The sequence below is a fragment of the Salmo salar genome, chromosome ssa19 (assembly GCF_905237065.1).
Source record: "Salmo salar chromosome ssa19, Ssal_v3.1, whole genome shotgun sequence".
NCBI classification, from domain to species: Eukaryota; Metazoa; Chordata; class Actinopteri; order Salmoniformes; family Salmonidae; genus Salmo; species Salmo salar.
The window spans coordinates 37,275,577-37,292,926 of NC_059460.1; the positions used below are offsets into that span (position 1 = coordinate 37,275,577).

Genomic DNA, 17,350 nt, shown 5'->3' on the forward strand with positions numbered 1-17,350 from the left:
CACAATCAGGCTAATTCCAGAATGGCTGGGAGTTCCTGTGGAAGTCTGGTATGAAGGGGGGGGGTCTTTACTTATCAACGTTTATGATGAGTATTTTTGTAAATTGATGTGCTCATTCACGGATGTTTTGGAGGCAAAACATTTTCTGAACATCACGCGCCAATGTAAAATGGGGTTTTTGGATATAAATATGAACTTTATCGAACAAAACATACATGTATTGTGTAACATTGAGTCCTGGGAGTGTCATCTGATGAAGATCGTCAAAGGTTAGTGATTCATTTTAGCTGTATTTCTGGTTTTTGTGACGTCTCTCCTTGCTTGGAAAATGGCTGTGTGGTTTTTCTTGTCAAGGTGATGTGCTAACATAATCTAATGTTATGCTTTCGCCGTAAAGCCTTTTTGAAATCGGACAAGGTGGTTGGATTAACGAGAAGTTTATCTTTAAAATGGTGTAAAATAGTTGATTGTTTGAGAAATTTGAATTATGAGATTTTTGTTGTTTTGTATTTCGCGCCCTGCTATTCCATTGGCTGTTGGCGAGGGGTCCCGCTAGCGGAACGTCTGTCCTCAACAGGTTTTTAAGGAGAGCGGTTTAGCAGGTCATGTTTTGAAGGACACATGACTCGACCTTTACTTCTTCCAGCCCATTGGGGGAGTTTCAGCGATGAGACAAGATCGTAATTGGATATCACGAAATTGTGGGGAGAAAAAGAAACGTATTTGATTAAAATGTTGTATTTGGCCTTGCTGCTATTAGTCCATACAAACTCATTGAACTGATGTGGCTCATTCAATGGAATGGATTTTTTTGTAACGTCAGTTAATAACCTCTTACAGCTCCTTAAGGATAGGGGGCAGTATTGACAATTTCGGAAAAAATATGTGCCCATATTAAACTGCCTCCTACTCAAACTCAGAACCTAGGATATGAATATTATTAGTATAGATAGAAAACACTCTGAAGTTTCTAAAACCGTTTGAATGGTGTCTGTGAGTATAACAGAACTCATATGGCAAGCAAAAACCCGAGAGAAATCCTACCAGGAAGTGGAAATCTGGATGCATGGGCTCTCTTCAAGTCGTTTCCTATTGAATAGACAGTGACGTAGTAATAATTGTGCACTTCCTACGGCTTCCACTAGATGTCGACAGTCTTTACAAAGTTGTTTGAAGCTTCTACGATGAACAGAGCCCGAAATGACAAGGAGGGGAAGTTGTTGAGGCAGGGGGTGACATCACTTCTTGGGGCGCGTTCACGAGGGAGGATTCTCCCGTTCCAAAACTTTTTTCAAGACACAGGAACCGTCCGGTTGAAATATTATTGAATCTTCACGTTCTGAAGGCCCTAAAGATTGATGTTTTACAATGTTTGACATGTTTGAATGAACGTAAATACAACTTTTTTTAAAACGTTTCGTCGCGACATCGTCCGCGCGCTTTCTACACTTGGAGTAGCTTACTGGACGCACGAACAACAAGGAGATATGTTGAATCAATAAAATCACAGCACATATTGTACACTTCCTGCTTTGATCCTATGGGGTACACTCATAATGGCCGCCAGTCCACCCATTATGTCATCACTGACTTGAATGGGAACCTCGTTCTGTTCATTACATTTCTACGGCAGCACATGCAGTAAGGAGCGGAGGAAAGTAAAAAATGGTAGTATACAAATTAGATTTGTATTATTATTATTTTTTTAATTGCTATGCGAACGGTTATTACAGAGATTGTGGTCAATTGGCTGGCCAATTACAGTCATCCAAAATTCCATGACCGTCACAACCCTACTCATAATAAATATCATGGCAGACGGTGAAGGAGCAAAAACGGATTCCACTTTAGTGGCGAGAGAGAGAAGAGAGGAAACTGAGAGACTTACTTGCAGTCACCTGGCTCTTTGCAGTGTCCATGTTCTGTACTGCAGCCCTGCCGGCAGATGGCTGGAGGGGAGGGAGGAAGAGAGCATATGTCAGTGAATATCTGAAATGTTGGCAGTTTAGCATCTACCTACCGTCTGTTGACATGTGACACATGCAGGTAAAATAAGTTGGAAGGGAGTTTATCAACCTCTTGAACGTCATTCCTACTGTGTTCCAAACGTAACATTTCCCTTTCTCCAGAAACAGTCAATATTATCATAATTCCATAGCCTCCCGGCATACAGACAAACTGTCCCCGTCTCCTTTTTCCTGTCTGTGTAGACTGTCTCTCTCTTTTCCTCTCTCTCTGTGTAGACTGTCTCTCTCTTTTCCTCTCTCTCTGTGTAGAGACTCTTTTCCTCTCTCTGCATCTACAGATGGCCCCTCCCTCCCAGCCTACTGGAGTTAATATCCATTTAACCAGAAGAACCACCTTTAAGTTGAGACCTTCTGCCAAGGGATCTCAACAAGTTAACAGGAAGTAGTCAGTGTTTACATACGTGTGTTACATTCTAGTCCAGACCAGCCCTCCAGACAGGTCTTATTCCCGTTGTAGTCGCAGGTGTAGTGTCCGAAGAACTCATCTCGGGGTCGGCAGAACTTGTTGCATCCGAAGCCATAGTAGTGCTCGTCACAGCTGACCCGGATCTGATACTCAAACTGACCAATAGGACCGTTGTGGCTGAGCTTCTGCCACTGATGACTGGGGTTGATCATCCCAGAGTGGGACGCCTTCTCAATCACCTGACCATCACCACCTAACGGGTTATAGATATACAACCAGTTAGAATATATTAGATATAGATATATAACATGTTAGAATGTATAGCATGGCTGGGGTTGATCATCCCAGAGTGGGATGCCTTCTCAATCACCACCTAATGGGTTATAGATATACAACCAGTTAGAATATATTAGATATATAACATGTTAGAAGGTATAGCATGGCTGGGGTTGATCATCACCAGCTAATGGAAGGTTCAGAAAATACACAATATCAGCTGCATTGGCGGTAGAAATTAAAACGAGGATATTACAGGCAATCCTTGATTTTAGCTCCTAATGGATCAAATGACCCTCGTTCTTTAATCAAAACTCCTATCTGATTGGTTAGAAACACCTTGTCTATGTAGACGTAGCATGTATTCTGATAAGGTGAATGGTAGTGTAACGTCCTGGATCCAATGGAATCATTAATTCCTTCCCTCTCTCTCCTTCCCCCTCTCCTTCCCTCTCTCGCTGGTTGGCTTGTGGCAGCCCTCGACAGTCACCTTCCCCCTCTCCTTCCCCCTCTCTCCTTCCCCCTCTCTCCTTCCCCCTCTCTCCTTCCCCCTCTCTCCTGCCCCCTCTCTCCTGCCCCCTCTCTCCTGCCCCCTCTCTCCTGCCCCCTCTCTCCTGCCCCCTCTCTCTTGCCCCCTCTCTCTTGCCCCCTCTCTCTTGCCCCCTCTCTCTTGCCCCCTCTCCTAGAATGCAGTGATTGGTTTTTGCCAGGCATAAATGGGACCCATGTCATCCAAAATGTTATCCTTTTAACTCATCTGTCCATAAAAACATTCTTCCAAGAGTCTTAATTATGTTTCAGCTGTTTCCAGGTTCTTTTTGGCAAACTTGAGTTAACTTTTTGGATGAGATTGGTTTTCTCCAGACATAATGGGATCAAACACTGCATTGGTGGTGGTGGTAGTGTGATGGTTTGGGGATGTTTGCTGCCTCAGGACCTGGACGACTTGCCTTAATAGAAAGAACCATGAATTCTCCTCTGTATCAGAGAATTCTACAGGAGAATGTCAGGCCATCAGTCCATGAACTGAAGCTGAAGTCATGCAGAAAGACAAGGATCCAAACCACACAATCAAGACTACATGAAAATGGTTAAAAAGCAAACAAAAAATAATATTTTTTGGGGGAATGGTTTAGTCAAATCCAGACCTAATCCAAATTGAGATGTTGTGGCAGGTTTTGAAACGAGCCGTTCATGCTTGAAAACGCTCAAATGCCGCTGAGTTAAAGCAGTTCTACGTGGAAGAGTGGGCCAAGATCCCTCCACAGCGATGTGAGAGACTGATCAACAACTACAGGAAGTGGTTGGTTGGAGTCATTGCAGCTAAAATGTGGCAGAACCAGTTACTGAGAGAAAGGGAGCAATTACTTTTTCCACACAGGGGAATTGGGTGTTGGATAACTTAATTAAATAAAATAAGTCTCCATTTTCTTCTGTTATTTGTTCCCTCAAGTTCCCTTTATCTAATATTATGTGTTGGTTGAAGATCTGATTACATTCAATATAAAAAAAGATGCAAAAATAGATCAAATACTTTCACGGCACTGTACCTAGATTTAAATATCATCTTTAAATAGTCTCAGAAGAACAACATTGGCAGGGCAATTCAAGCAAAGCCAATATGCAGTGATAATGTATTGGGCCTATAGCCTACTGCATTAACCTCATTACTACAGTACTGTTAATAATGTTAAAGTTACAGAACTTTAAACAAATCTGAGCGGAAGATATCTGCTTGCATTTGGTTGGTAACCACTGTCCTACACCTTTTGCAGTGAGCCCTGACAGTCTTCCCTCTTCCTCATAAGGCAGTGAGCCCTGACAGTCTCTCTCCCCCCCCGTCTACCCTCTTTCCCAGCCAAACAGACAAGGTCATCAATGGTAACCGAGATGCAAGGACTGACCCTGAGAGACAGAGAGTAGTGAGTGTCATGGCTTTACCTCCAGACCAAACAGACTGACCCTGAGAGAGTGCAACTGAGCTGCACTTCCTAACCTCCTGCCAAATGTACGACCATATTAGAGACACATATTTCCCTCAGATTACACAGATCCACAAAGAATTTGAAAACAAACCCAATTTTGATAAACTCCCATATCTGCTGGGTATTTTCCCCTTTGTACTTTATTTGCACATCGTTACAACTCTGTATATAGACATAATGACATCTGAAATGTCTTTATTATTTTGGAACGTCTGTGAATGTAATGTTTACTGTTCATTTTTAATTGTTTATTTCACTTTTGTTTATTATCTATTTCAATTGCTTTGGCAATGTTAACATATGTTTCCCATGCCAATAAAAGAAAGAAAGAAAGAAAGAAAGAAAGGAGAGAAAGAGAGAGAGAGAGAAAGAGAGAGAGAAAGAGAAAGAGAGAGAGAAAGAGAGAAAGAGAGAAAGAGAGAAAGAGAGAAAGAGAGAAAGAGAGAAAGAGAGAAAGAGAGAAAGAGAGAAAGAGAGAAAGAGAAAGAGAAAGAGAGAGAGAAAGAGAAAGAGAAAGAGAAATGGCAGCTGACCTGTGTCTTACTGCACACAACTCAACAGGACAACAACCCAACACACCTCCTGTCTTACTGCACACAACACAACAGGACAACGACCCAACACACCTCCTGTCATACTGCACACAACTCAACAGGACAACGACCCAACACACCTCCAGGACAGTGATGGAGTGCTGCATCAGATGACCTGGCCTCCACAATCACCCGACCTCAACCCAATTGAGATGGTTTTGGGATGAGTCGGACTTCAGAGCGAAGGAAAAGCAGCCAACAAGTGCTCAGCATGTGTGGTAACTCCTTCAAGACTATTTGAAAATCATTCCAGGTGAAGTTGGTTGAGAGAATGCCAAGTGTGTGCAAAGCTGTCAAGGCAAAGGGTGGCTACTTTGAAGAATCTCAAATATAAATTATATTTTTATTTATTTAACACTTTTTTGATTACAGTAAAACACAGTCTCTATTCCCCCAGCCAGCCATCTATAGTAAAACACAGGCTCTATTCCCTCAGCCATCAACAGTAAAACACAGGCTCTATTCACCCAGCCATCTACAGTAAAACAGAGGCTCTATTACCCCAGCCAGCCATCGACAGTAAAACACAGGCTCTATTCCCCTAGCCAGCCATCTACAGTAAAACACAGGCTCTATTCCCCCAGCCAGCCATCTACAGTAAAACACAGGATCCATTCCCCCAGCCAGCCATCTACAGTAAAACAGAGGCTCTATTCCCCCAGCCAGCCATCTGCAGTAAAGCACAGGCTCCATTCCCCCAGCCATCTGCAGTAAAACACAGGCTCCATTCCCCCAGCCATCTGCAGTAAAACACAGGCTCCATTCCCCCAGCAATCTGCAGTAAAACACAGGCTCCATTCCCCCAGCCTTCTGCAGTAAAACACAGGCTCTATTCCCTCAGCCATCTACAGTAAAACACAGTCTCTATTCCCCCAGCTATCTACAGTAAAACACAGGCTCCATTCCCCCAGCCAGCCATCTACAGTAAAACACAGGCTCCATTCCCCCAGCCAGCCAGCCATCTACAGTAAAACACAGGCTCCATTCCCCCAGCCAGCCAGCCATCTACAGTAAAACACAGGCTCCATTCCCCCAGCCAGCCAGCCATCTACAGTAAAACACAGGCTCCGTTCCCCCAGCCAGCCATCTACAGTAAAACAGAGGCTCTATTCCCCCAGCCAACCATCTACAGTAAAACACAGGCTCTATTCCCCAGCCAGCCATCTACAGTAAAACACAGGCTTTATTCCCCCAGCCAGCCATCTAGAGTAAAACAGAGGCTCTATTCCCCCAGCCAGCCATCTGCAGTAAAAACACAGGCTCTATTCCCCCAGCCAGCCATCTGCAGTAAAAACACAGGCTCTATTCCCCCAGCCAGCCATCTACAGTAAAACAGAGGCTCTATTCCCCAAGCCAACCATCTGCAGTAAAACAGAGGTTCCATTCCCCCAGCCAACCATCTGCAGTAAAACAGAGGTTCCATTCCCCCAGCCAGCCATCTGCAGTAAAACACAGGCTCCATTCCCCCAGCCAGCCATCTGCAGTAAAACACAGTCTCTATTCCCCCAGCCATCTACAGTAAAACACAGGCTCTATTCCCCCAGCTATCTACAGTAAAACACAGGCTCCATTCCCCCAGCCAGCCATCTACAGTAAAACACAGGCTCCATTCCCCCAGCCAGCCAGCCATCTACAGTAAAACACAGGCTCCATTCCCCCAGCCAGCCAGCCATCTACAGTAAAACACAGGCTCCGTTCCCCCAGCCAGCCAGCCATCTACAGTAAAACACAGGATCCATTCCCCCAGCCAGCCATCTACAGTAAAACAGAGGCTCTATTCCCCCAGCCAGCCATCTGCAGTAAAGCACAGGCTCCATTCCCCAGCCATCTGCAGTAAAACACAGGCTCCATTCCCCAGCCATCTGCAGTAAAACACAGGCTCCATTCCCCCAGCAATCTGCAGTAAAACACAGGCTCCATTCCCCCAGCCTTCTGCAGTAAAACACAGGCTCTATTCCCTCAGCCATCTACAGTAAAACACAGTCTCTATTCCCCCAGCTATCTACAGTAAAACACAGGCTCCATTCCCCCAGCCAGCCATCTACAGTAAAACACAGGCTCCATTCCCCCAGCCAGCCAGCCATCTACAGTAAAACACAGGCTCCATTCCCCCAGCCAGCCAGCCATCTACAGTAAAACACAGGCTCCATTCCCCCAGCCAGCCAGCCATCTACAGTAAAACACAGGCTCCGTTCCCCCAGCCAGCCATCTACAGTAAAACAGAGGCTCTATTCCCCCAGCCAACCATCTACAGTAAAACACAGGCTCTATTCCCCAGCCAGCCATCTACAGTAAAACACAGGCTTTATTCCCCCAGCCAGCCATCTAGAGTAAAACAGAGGCTCTATTCCCCAGCCAGCCATCTGCAGTAAAAACACAGGCTCTATTCCCCCAGCCAGCCATCTGCAGTAAAAACACAGGCTCTATTCCCCCAGCCAGCCATCTACAGTAAAACAGAGGCTCTATTCCCCAAGCCAACCATCTGCAGTAAAACAGAGGTTCCATTCCCCCAGCCAACCATCTGCAGTAAAACAGAGGTTCCATTCCCCCAGCCAGCCATCTGCAGTAAAACACAGGCTCCATTCCCCCAGCCCGCCATCGGCAGTAAAACACAGTCTCTATTCCCCCAGCCATCTACAGTAAAACACAGGCTCTATTCCCCCAGCTATCTACAGTAAAACACAGGCTCCATTCCCCCAGCCAGCCATCTACAGTAAAACACAGGCTCCATTCCCCAGCCAGCCAGCCATCTACAGTAAAACACAGGCTCCATTCCCCCAGCCAGCCAGCCATCTACAGTAAAACACAGGCTCCGTTCCCCCAGCCAGCCATCTACAGTAAAACAGAGGCTCTATTCCCCCAGCCAACCATCTACAGTAAAACACAGGCTCTATTCCCCAGCCAGCCATCTACAGTAAAACACAGGCTTTATTCCCCCAGCCAGCCATCTACAGTAAAACAGAGGCTCTATTCCCCCAGCCAGCCATCTACAGTAAAACACAGGCTCTATTCCCCCAGCCAGCCATCTGCAGTAAAAACACAGGCTCTATTCCCCCAGCCATCTACATTAAAACACAGGCTCTATTCCCCCAGCCAGCCATCTACAGTAAAACAGAGGCTCTATTCCCCAAGCCAACCATCTGCAGTAAAACAGAGGTTCCATTCCCCCAGCCAACCATCTGCAGTAAAACAGAGGTTCCATTCCCCCAGCCAGCCATCTGCAGTAAAACACAGGCTCCATTCCCCCAGCCATCTACAGTAAAATTCAGTCTCTCATCCAACAAACATGCTGCATCAGAAAGAGTCAACAGAAAACCTAATTTGACTGTACTGTATCATACACTTTCCAACAACACACTGTAGCACTTTCCACGACCCTTTAGTCTAGACAGACGGTCAACATAGTGCTACATACCATGATGAAATGTAGACCGTCTCAGTACAGTACTTCTAGGTCATCTCCTATGTAAACCAACACACTTTCCCCCCGTACTGTAGTTCCGTTACACTGTCCCCCTCGTAGTGTAACGGAACTACAGTTACTGTCCCCCCTGTACCATAGTTCCGTTACACTTCCCCCCTGTACCGTAGTTCCGTTACACTGTCCACCCCCGTACCATAGTTCCGTTACACTTCCCCCCTGTACCGTAGTTCCGTTACACTGTCCATCCCCGTACCGTAGTTCCGTTACTGTCCCCCCCGTACCGTAGTTCCGTTACACTGTCCACCCCGTACCGTAGTTCCGTTACTGTCCCCCCGTACCGTAGTTCCGTTACACTGTCCACCCCCGTACCGTAGTTCCGTTACACTGTCCACCCCCGTACCGTAGTTCCGTTACACTGTCCACCCCCGTACCGTAGTTCCGTTACACTGTCCACCCCGTACCGTAGTTCCGTTACACTGTCCACCCCGTACCGTAGTTCCGTTACACTGTCCACCCCGTACCGTAGTTCCGTTACACTGTCCACCCCCGTACCGTAGTTCCGTTACACTGTCCACCCCGTACCGTAGTTCCGTTACACTGTCCACCCCCGTACCGTAGTTCCGTTACACTGTCCACCCCCGTACCGTAGTTCCGTTACACTGTCCACCCCCGTACCGTAGTTCCGTTACACTTCCCCCCGTACCGTAGTTCCGTTACACTTCCCCCCGTACCGTAGTTCCGTTACACTTCCCCCCGTACCGTAGATCCGTTACACTTCCCCCCTGTACTGCAGTTCCGTTACACTTCCCCCCCTGTACCGTAGATCCGTTACACTTCCCCCCGTACCGTAGTTCCGTTACACTTCCCCCCTGTACCGTAGTTCCGTTACCCTTCCCCCTGTACCGTAGTTCCGTTACACTTCCCCCGTACCGTAGTTCCGTTACTGTCCCCCCTGTACCGTAGATCCGTTACACTTCCCCCCTGTACTGCAGTTCCGTTACACTTCAACCTGTACTGTAGTTCTTTTACACTTCCCCTTTCCCCCCAGTACTGTAGTTCCGTTACACTTCCCCTTTCCCCCCAGTACTGTAGTTCCGTTACACTTCCCCTTTCCCCCCAGTACTGTAGTTCCGTTACACTTCCCCCGTACTGTAGTTTCTTTACACTTCCCCCCGTACTGTAGTTCCGTTACATTTCCCCCGTATTGTAGTTCCGTTACACTTCCCCCTGTACCGTAGATCCGTTACACATCCCCCCTGTACTGCAGTTCCGTTACACTTCAACCTGTACTGTAGTTCTGTTACACTTCCCCTTTCCCCCCAGTACTGTAGTTCCGTTACACTTCCCCTTTCCCCCCAGTACTGTAGTTCCGTTACACTTCCCCTTTCCCCCCCAGTACTGTAGTTCCGTTACACTTCCCCTTTCCCCCCCAGTACTATAGTTCCGTTACACTTCCCCCGTACTGTAGTTCCGTTACATTTCCCCCCGTATTGTAGTTCCGTTACACTTCCCCCCGTACCGTAGTTCCGTTACTGTCCCCCCGTACCGTAGTTCCGTTACTGTCCCCCCGTACCGTAGTTCCGTTACTGTCCCCCCGTACCGTAGTTCCGTTACTGTCCCCCCGTACCGTAGTTCCGTTACTGTTCCCCCGTACCGTAGTTCCGTTACTGTTCCCCCGTACCGTAGTTCCGTTACTGTTCCCCCGTACCGTAGTTCCGTTACTGTTCCCCCGTACCGTAGTTCCGTTACTGTACCCCTGTACCGTAGTTCCGTTACACTTCCCCGTACCGTAGTTCCGTTACTGTCCCCCCGTACCGTAGTTCCGTTACTGTCCCCCCGTACCGTAGTTCCGTTACTGTCCCCCCCTGTACCGTAGTTCCGTTACACTTCCCCCGTACCGTAGTTCCGTTACACTTCCCCCTGTACTGCAGTTCCGTTACACTTCGCCCCCGTACCGTAGTTCCGTTACACTTCGCCCCCGTACCGTAGTTCCGTTACACTTCCCCCGTACTGTAGTTCCGTTACACTTCCCCCGTACTGTAGTTCCGTTACACTTCCCCCCGTACTGTAGTTCCGTTACAATTCCCCCCGTACTGTAGTTCCGTTACAATTCCCCCCGTACTGTAGTTCCGTTACAATTCCCCCGTACTGTAGTTCCGTTACAATTCCCCCAGTACTGTAGTTCCGTTACACTTCCGCCCAGTACTGTAGTTCCGTTACACTTCCCCTTTCCCAACCGGTACTGTAGTTCTGTTACACTTCCCCCCGTACTGTAGTTCCATTACACTTCCCCCCCGTACTGTAGTTCCGTTACACTTCCCCCAGTACTGTAGTTCCGTTACACTTCCCCCCAGTACTGTAGTTCCGTTACATTCCCCTTTCCCCCAGTACTGTAGTTCCGTTACACTTCCCCTTTCCCCCCAGTACTGTAGTTCCGTTACAATTCCCCCAGTACTGTAGTTCCGTTACACTTCCGCCCAGTACTGTAGTTCCGTTACACTTCCCCTTTCCCAACCGGTACTGTAGTTCTGTTACACTTCCCCCCGTACTGTAGTTCCATTACACTTCCCCCAGTACTGTAGTTCCGTTACATTCCCCTTTCCCCCAGTACTGTAGTTCCGTTACACTTCCCCTTTCCCCCAGTACTGTAGTTCCGTTACACTTCGCCCCGTACTGTAGTTATGTTACACTTCCCCCCGTACTGTAGTTCCCCTGTACTGTAGTTCCATTACACTTCCCCCATACTGTAGTTCCGTTACATTTCCCCCCGTACTGTAGTTCCCCCGTACTGTAGTTCCGTTACACTTCCCCCGTACCGTAGTTCCGTTACACTTCCACCCGTACCGTACTTCCGTTACACTTCCCCCCTGTACCGTAGTTCCGTTACCCTTCCCCCCTGTACCGTAGTTCCCTTACACTTCCCCCGTACCGTAGTTCCGTTACTGTCCCCCCTGTACCGTAGATCCGTTACACTTCCCCCCTGTACTGCAGTTCTGTTACACTTCCCCTTTCCCCCCAGTACTGTAGTTCCGTTACACTTCCCCTTTCCCCCCCAGTACTGTAGTTCCGTTACACTTCCCCGTACTGTAGTTTCTTTACACTTCCCCCGTACTGTAGTTCCGTTACACTTTCCACCCCTGTACTGTAGTTCCGTTACACTATCCACCCCCGTACCATAGTTCCATTACACTTCCCCCCAAGTACTGTAGTTCCGTTACTGTTCCCCGTACCGTAGTTCCGTTACTGTACCCCTGTACCGTAGTTCCGTTACACTTCCCCCGTACCGTAGTTCCGTTACTGTCCCCCCTGTACCGTAGTTCCGTTACTGTCCCCCCGTACCGTAGTTCCGTTACTGTCCCCCCCTGTACCGTAGTTCCGATACACTTCCCCCGTACCGTAGTTCTGTTACACTTCCCCCTGTACTGCAGTTCCGTTACACTTCGCCCCCGTACCGTAGTTCCGTTACACTTCGCCCCCGTACTGTAGTTCCGTTACACTTCCCCCCGTACTGTAGTTCCGTTACACTTCCCCCGTACTGTAGTTCTGTTACACTCCCCCGTACTGTAGTTCCGTTACACTTCCCCCCGTACTGTAGTTCCGTTACAATTCCCCCAGTACTGTAGTTCCGTTACAATTCCCCCAGTACTGTAGTTCCGTTACACTTCCGCCCAGTACTGTAGTTCCGTTACACTTCCCCTTTCCCAACCGGTACTGTAGTTCTGTTACACTTCCCCCCGTACTGTAGTTCCATTACACTTCCCCCCCGTACTGTAGTTCCGTTACACTTCCCCCCAGTACTGTAGTTCCGTTACACTTCCCCCCAGTACTGTAGTTCCGTTACACTTCCCCCCAGTACTGTAGTTCCGTTACATTCCCCTTTCCCCCCAGTACTGTAGTTCCGTTACACTTCCCCTTTCCCCCCAGTACTGTAGTTCCGTTACAATTCCCCCAGTACTGTAGTTCCGTTACACTTCCGCCCAGTACTGTAGTTCCGTTACACTTCCCCTTTCCCAACCGGTACTGTAGTTCTGTTACACTTCCCCCCGTACTGTAGTTCCATTACACTTCCCCCGTACTGTAGTTCCGTTACACTTCCCCCAGTACTGTAGTTCCATTACACTTCCCCCCGTACTGTAGTTCCGTTACACTTCCCCCAGTACTGTAGTTCCGTTACACTTCCCCCCAGTACTGTAGTTCCGTTACACTTCCCCCCAGTACTGTAGTTCCGTTACATTCCCCTTTCCCCCCAGTACTGTAGTTCCGTTACACTTCCCCTTTCCCCCCAGTACTGTAGTTCCGTTACAATTCCCCCAGTACTGTAGTTCCGTTACACTTCCGCCCAGTACTGTAGTTCCGTTACACTTCCCCTTTCCCCCCAGTACTGTAGTTCCGTTACACTTCCCCTTTCCCCCAGTACTGTAGTTCCGTTACACTTCCCCCCGTACTGTAGTTATGTTACACTTCCCCCGTACTGTAGTTCCCCTGTACTGTAGTTCCATTACACTTCCCCCCATACTGTAGTTCCGTTACATTTCCCCCCGTACTGTAGTTCCCCTGTACTGTAGTTCCATTACACTTCCCCGTACTGTAGTTCCGTTACATTCCCCCCTGTATTGTAGTTCCGTTACACTTCTCCCCCGTACTGTAGTTCCGTTACACCTCCCCCCGTACTGTAGTTCCGTTACACTTCCCCCCGTACTGTAGTTCCGTTACACCTCCCCCCGTACTGTAGTTCCGTTACACTTCCCCCCGTACTGTAGTTCCGTTACTGTCCCCCCGTACTGTAGTTCCGTTACACTTCCCCCGTACTGTAGTTCTGTTACACTTTCCCCCGTACTGTAGTTCCGTTACACTTTCCCCCTTACCTTTATGTCAGACACAGAGAAACAGACAGACAGAAAGAGAGAGAGACAGACAGAGAGACAGACAGAGACAGACAGACAGCCAGTGACAGAGAGAGAGAGACAGACAGACAGACAAAGACACAGAGAGAGAGACAGACAGCCAGAGAGAGACAGACAGAGAAAGAGAAGACAGACACAGAGAAAGAGAGACAGACAGACAGCCATAGTGCTTCATCAGCGTGCCATAGTGAAACATAGAAGGTATCTGAACAGTGATGTAGCATCCTGTAGCTGAAAGGTCAGGTAGCAGACATGTTCCTGCATTGTGAATGGAGCCAGACTGCCGTCTGATCTCACTACACTCGCTTTCATATGAAGGACGGCCACAGACCACTACCCCCACTCCTCCACCTCCCTCTCTCTCCTCCCAGTCTGCAGCTCTCCCTCTCTCCTCCCAGTCTGCAGCACTCCCTCTCTCCTCCCAGTCTGCAGCTCTCCCTCTCTCCTCCCAGTCTGCAGCTCTCCCTCTCTCTCCTCCCAGTCTGCAGCTCTCCCTCTCTCTCCTCCCAGTCTGCAGCTCTCCCTCTCCCCCCAGTCTGCAGCTCTCCCTCTCTCCCCCAGTCTGCAGCTCTCCCTCTCTCCCCCCAGTCTGCAGCTCTCCCTCCCTCCCCCCAGTCTGCAGCTCTCCCTCCCTCTCCCCAGTCTGCAGCTCTCCCTCCCTCTCCCCCAGTCTGCAGCTCTCCCTCCCTCTCCCCCTAGTCTGCAGCTCTCCCTCCCTCTCCCCCCAGTCTGCAGCTCTCCCTCCCTCTCCCCCCAGTCTGCAGCTCTCCCTCTCTCCTCCCAGTCTGCAGCTCTCCCTTTCTCTCCCCCCTTTTCCCTGAGGTATTCCATCAGGTGGTTACAGACACCTGTCAACATGCGCTCACACACACCGGGCCATGTGGGAGGAGAGGTGCCTTCAACAGCTAGGAGAGTCCCTAAGGTTAACACGCAGGACAGAGAGAAAGAATGAATGAGGGGAAAACAGAGCGAGCTAGAAGCAGGACAGAGCGCCAGCAGGACAGAGCGCCAGCAGGACAGAGCGCCAGCAGGACAGAGAGCCAGCAGGACAGAGAGCCAGCAGGACAGAGCGCCAGCAGGACAGAGCGACTCACCGCTGGTATCGTTGTTAGCGTCCAAGGCTTCCACTATCAACGTGTAGGACCTCTGGGGGAAGATGGAGAGATCAGAGTCAACACAACATCAACCAAACAGAGCTGCTAACTTTCTCCCTTCCTCCCATACTAAAACTCTTCCCACCGTGATACCTGAACAGGCTAACCTTGGGCATGTTGGTAAAGTTACCAGAATATTGCAGCCCTAACCAAACAACAACATCAAAGAGCAACTCTGAACCAAAACATTGATAGCAAGTAGCAACACTAACAGCAACACTTGGCACTAACACAAACATTCTCCAGTGTAAATTGACACCGGGCTCTAACACACCATCTAGTGTCCCTCGTGTCTATTGTCAAGGACAGTAGCTATGTAAAGCCTGTTCTGGAAGGATCCCCACCGACTGAGTACACTGGTGTGTTCCAACTCGGAGTCCGACACTGGGACTGCAACACTACCTAATACGGAAACCAGTGTGTGTGTGTGTGTGTGTGTGTGTGTGTGTGTGTGTGTGTGTGTGTGTGTGTGTGTTTGAGATAGGCTACATTGCTGTCAGACCTGTGTAGAATCGCTGATCTACAAAAATCACCTTCATCCCTAATAACTAATCATTATGTGATGAAGAGGAGTGATTCTGCACCTCACCTTGCTCAAACTGATCCCTTTCGAAAACAACTCTTCCGTCCGCTGTAGCCTGGCTACTTCTTCCTCATCCCCATATGAACCTCAGATTACAGGTAGTCCAGACACCATGGTAACTAACAGCTGATCTGATGAAGTAGCTAGACGACAGGATGTTGGACTAGTGACGGAGGAAATCAATTCAGTCTCAGACCGTCAGCTGTATAGACGACAGGATGTTGGACTAGTGACGGGGGAAATCAATAGTCTCAGACCGTCAGCTGTATAGACGACAGGATGTTGGACTAGTGACGGGGGAAATCAATACAGTCTCAGACCGTCAGCTGTATAGACGACAGGATGTTGGACTAGTGACGGGGGAAATCAATACAGTCTCAGACCGTCAGCTGTATAGACGACAGGATGTTGGACTAGTGACGGGGGAAATCAATACAGTCTTAGACCGTCAGCTGTATAGACGACAGGATGTTGGATTAGTGACGGAGGAAAACAATAGTTACATATCGGGATATTATTGTTGACGATATTGCAATATCCAGGATGTATCATGATCGGGAGCCCCATTGGGCGGCTCACAATTGGTTCAGCGTTGTCTGGGGTTAGGCCGTCATTGTAAATAAGAATTTGTTCTTAACTGACTTGCCTAGTTAAATAAAAAGGTTAAATAAAAAAAATGAAATATGATTTGCACTAGTCTGCTGCACCAAAACGCCAGAAGTTTTTCCTTCATAGCTTGTAGTCATTCAAAAATCCTGTTAAATACTTACGGCACACAGAGTCCATGCAAATTATCATGTAACTTTTTAAAATTAAATGTTTTCTCCTGAACATGTTTAGGCTTGCCATAACAATGGGGTTGAATACTTATATGACTCAAGACATTTCAACCCGTCATTTTTTTAAAATAAATTTGTAAAAATGTCAAAAAACATTATGGAGTATTGTGTGATAGAAAAATCTAAAATTTAAACCATTTCAAATTTAGGTAAAAAAAAAAATAAAAGTTATGAATACTTTCTGAAGGCACTCATTTATAAATACATGGTGGGGTCTATGGCTAAAGGTAAACAACCAGCATGCATTAGTACACTGCGTGTGAATCAGGTTTAAAACCGGTTTGAATTCCCAGCAAGGAGAGAAAAAAAATACATAAACATCAATTTCATAATGCTTCATCACCGTCCTGTGATTCAAGTTAATACACTCAGAGGCAACAACGAGGCTATACGGCGAGATATTCAGTCAGAACTGCTGAGATCATATGATTTAGTAGGCCACGTCGGAACAGGACAGAACTACAGACTAGAAAACGGTGTCTGTGAGACAGCAGTGACGGAGGACGACGCTCATACTGGCTGAGATTCATTATTATTATTAACTTGTATTTAACCAAGGAAAACACATTTGCAAAATTATACACAATTTAAAAAACACAAAATTAAATAAAAATAGCAAATATTATATAAACAAATCAAACACGTATCAATATAGATCTCTGTGAGACAACTGGTGAAAGCCTTGTGGTTGAGTAGGTCAAGTCAGGACAGGATAGGCAGACTAGACATGACATGTAGAGGATTGTGAAACAGCATGGTGACAGGACTAGTTGAAGTGTACACAGTAGGTATAGGTCCGTGGTGTAGTAGGTCAAGACAGGACAGACACAGAGAAATGTCCCGGGAGAATCTACAGGTGGTTGGGGAGAACCAGTCATACGGAGAGATGGGAGAAGAGAACGAGCGCTGTGACTCCAAGAGAGAGGAACAATTGGACAAGGCCTGTATCTGCAGGTCAGCAGTTTCATACAGTCGGCTCAGATCTCTGGTCAGGAGCTCACACACACACACACACACACACACACACACACACACACACACACACACACACACAAGTTTCTCCACTTCAAGAGCTGACTCCACTTTGTAGCATCCAACACCTACTTGCCTCAGAGATGCTGTGACAGTGTGACATCTCCCACAGCATCTCCCACAGCAT

At 47.8% G+C, this 17,350-nt stretch overlaps 1 protein-coding gene across 2 annotated transcripts in view; it reads right to left on the reverse strand.

The window, feature by feature from the left end:
• The window catches only part of jag1b (jagged canonical Notch ligand 1b), an 87,432-nt gene that overhangs the window by 51,702 nt on the left and 18,380 nt on the right, over positions 1 to 17,350 (reverse strand). For both annotated transcript variants that reach the window (XM_045702281.1, XM_045702282.1), the window contains exons 3-5: positions 14,710 to 14,761; positions 2,429 to 2,686; positions 1,889 to 1,949 (exon numbers count right to left, since the gene is read on the reverse strand). In XM_045702281.1, coding sequence (XP_045558237.1) covers positions 1,889 to 1,949; positions 2,429 to 2,686; positions 14,710 to 14,761 — 371 coding nt within the window. The remainder of the gene's footprint in view (positions 1 to 1,888; positions 1,950 to 2,428; positions 2,687 to 14,709; positions 14,762 to 17,350) is intronic.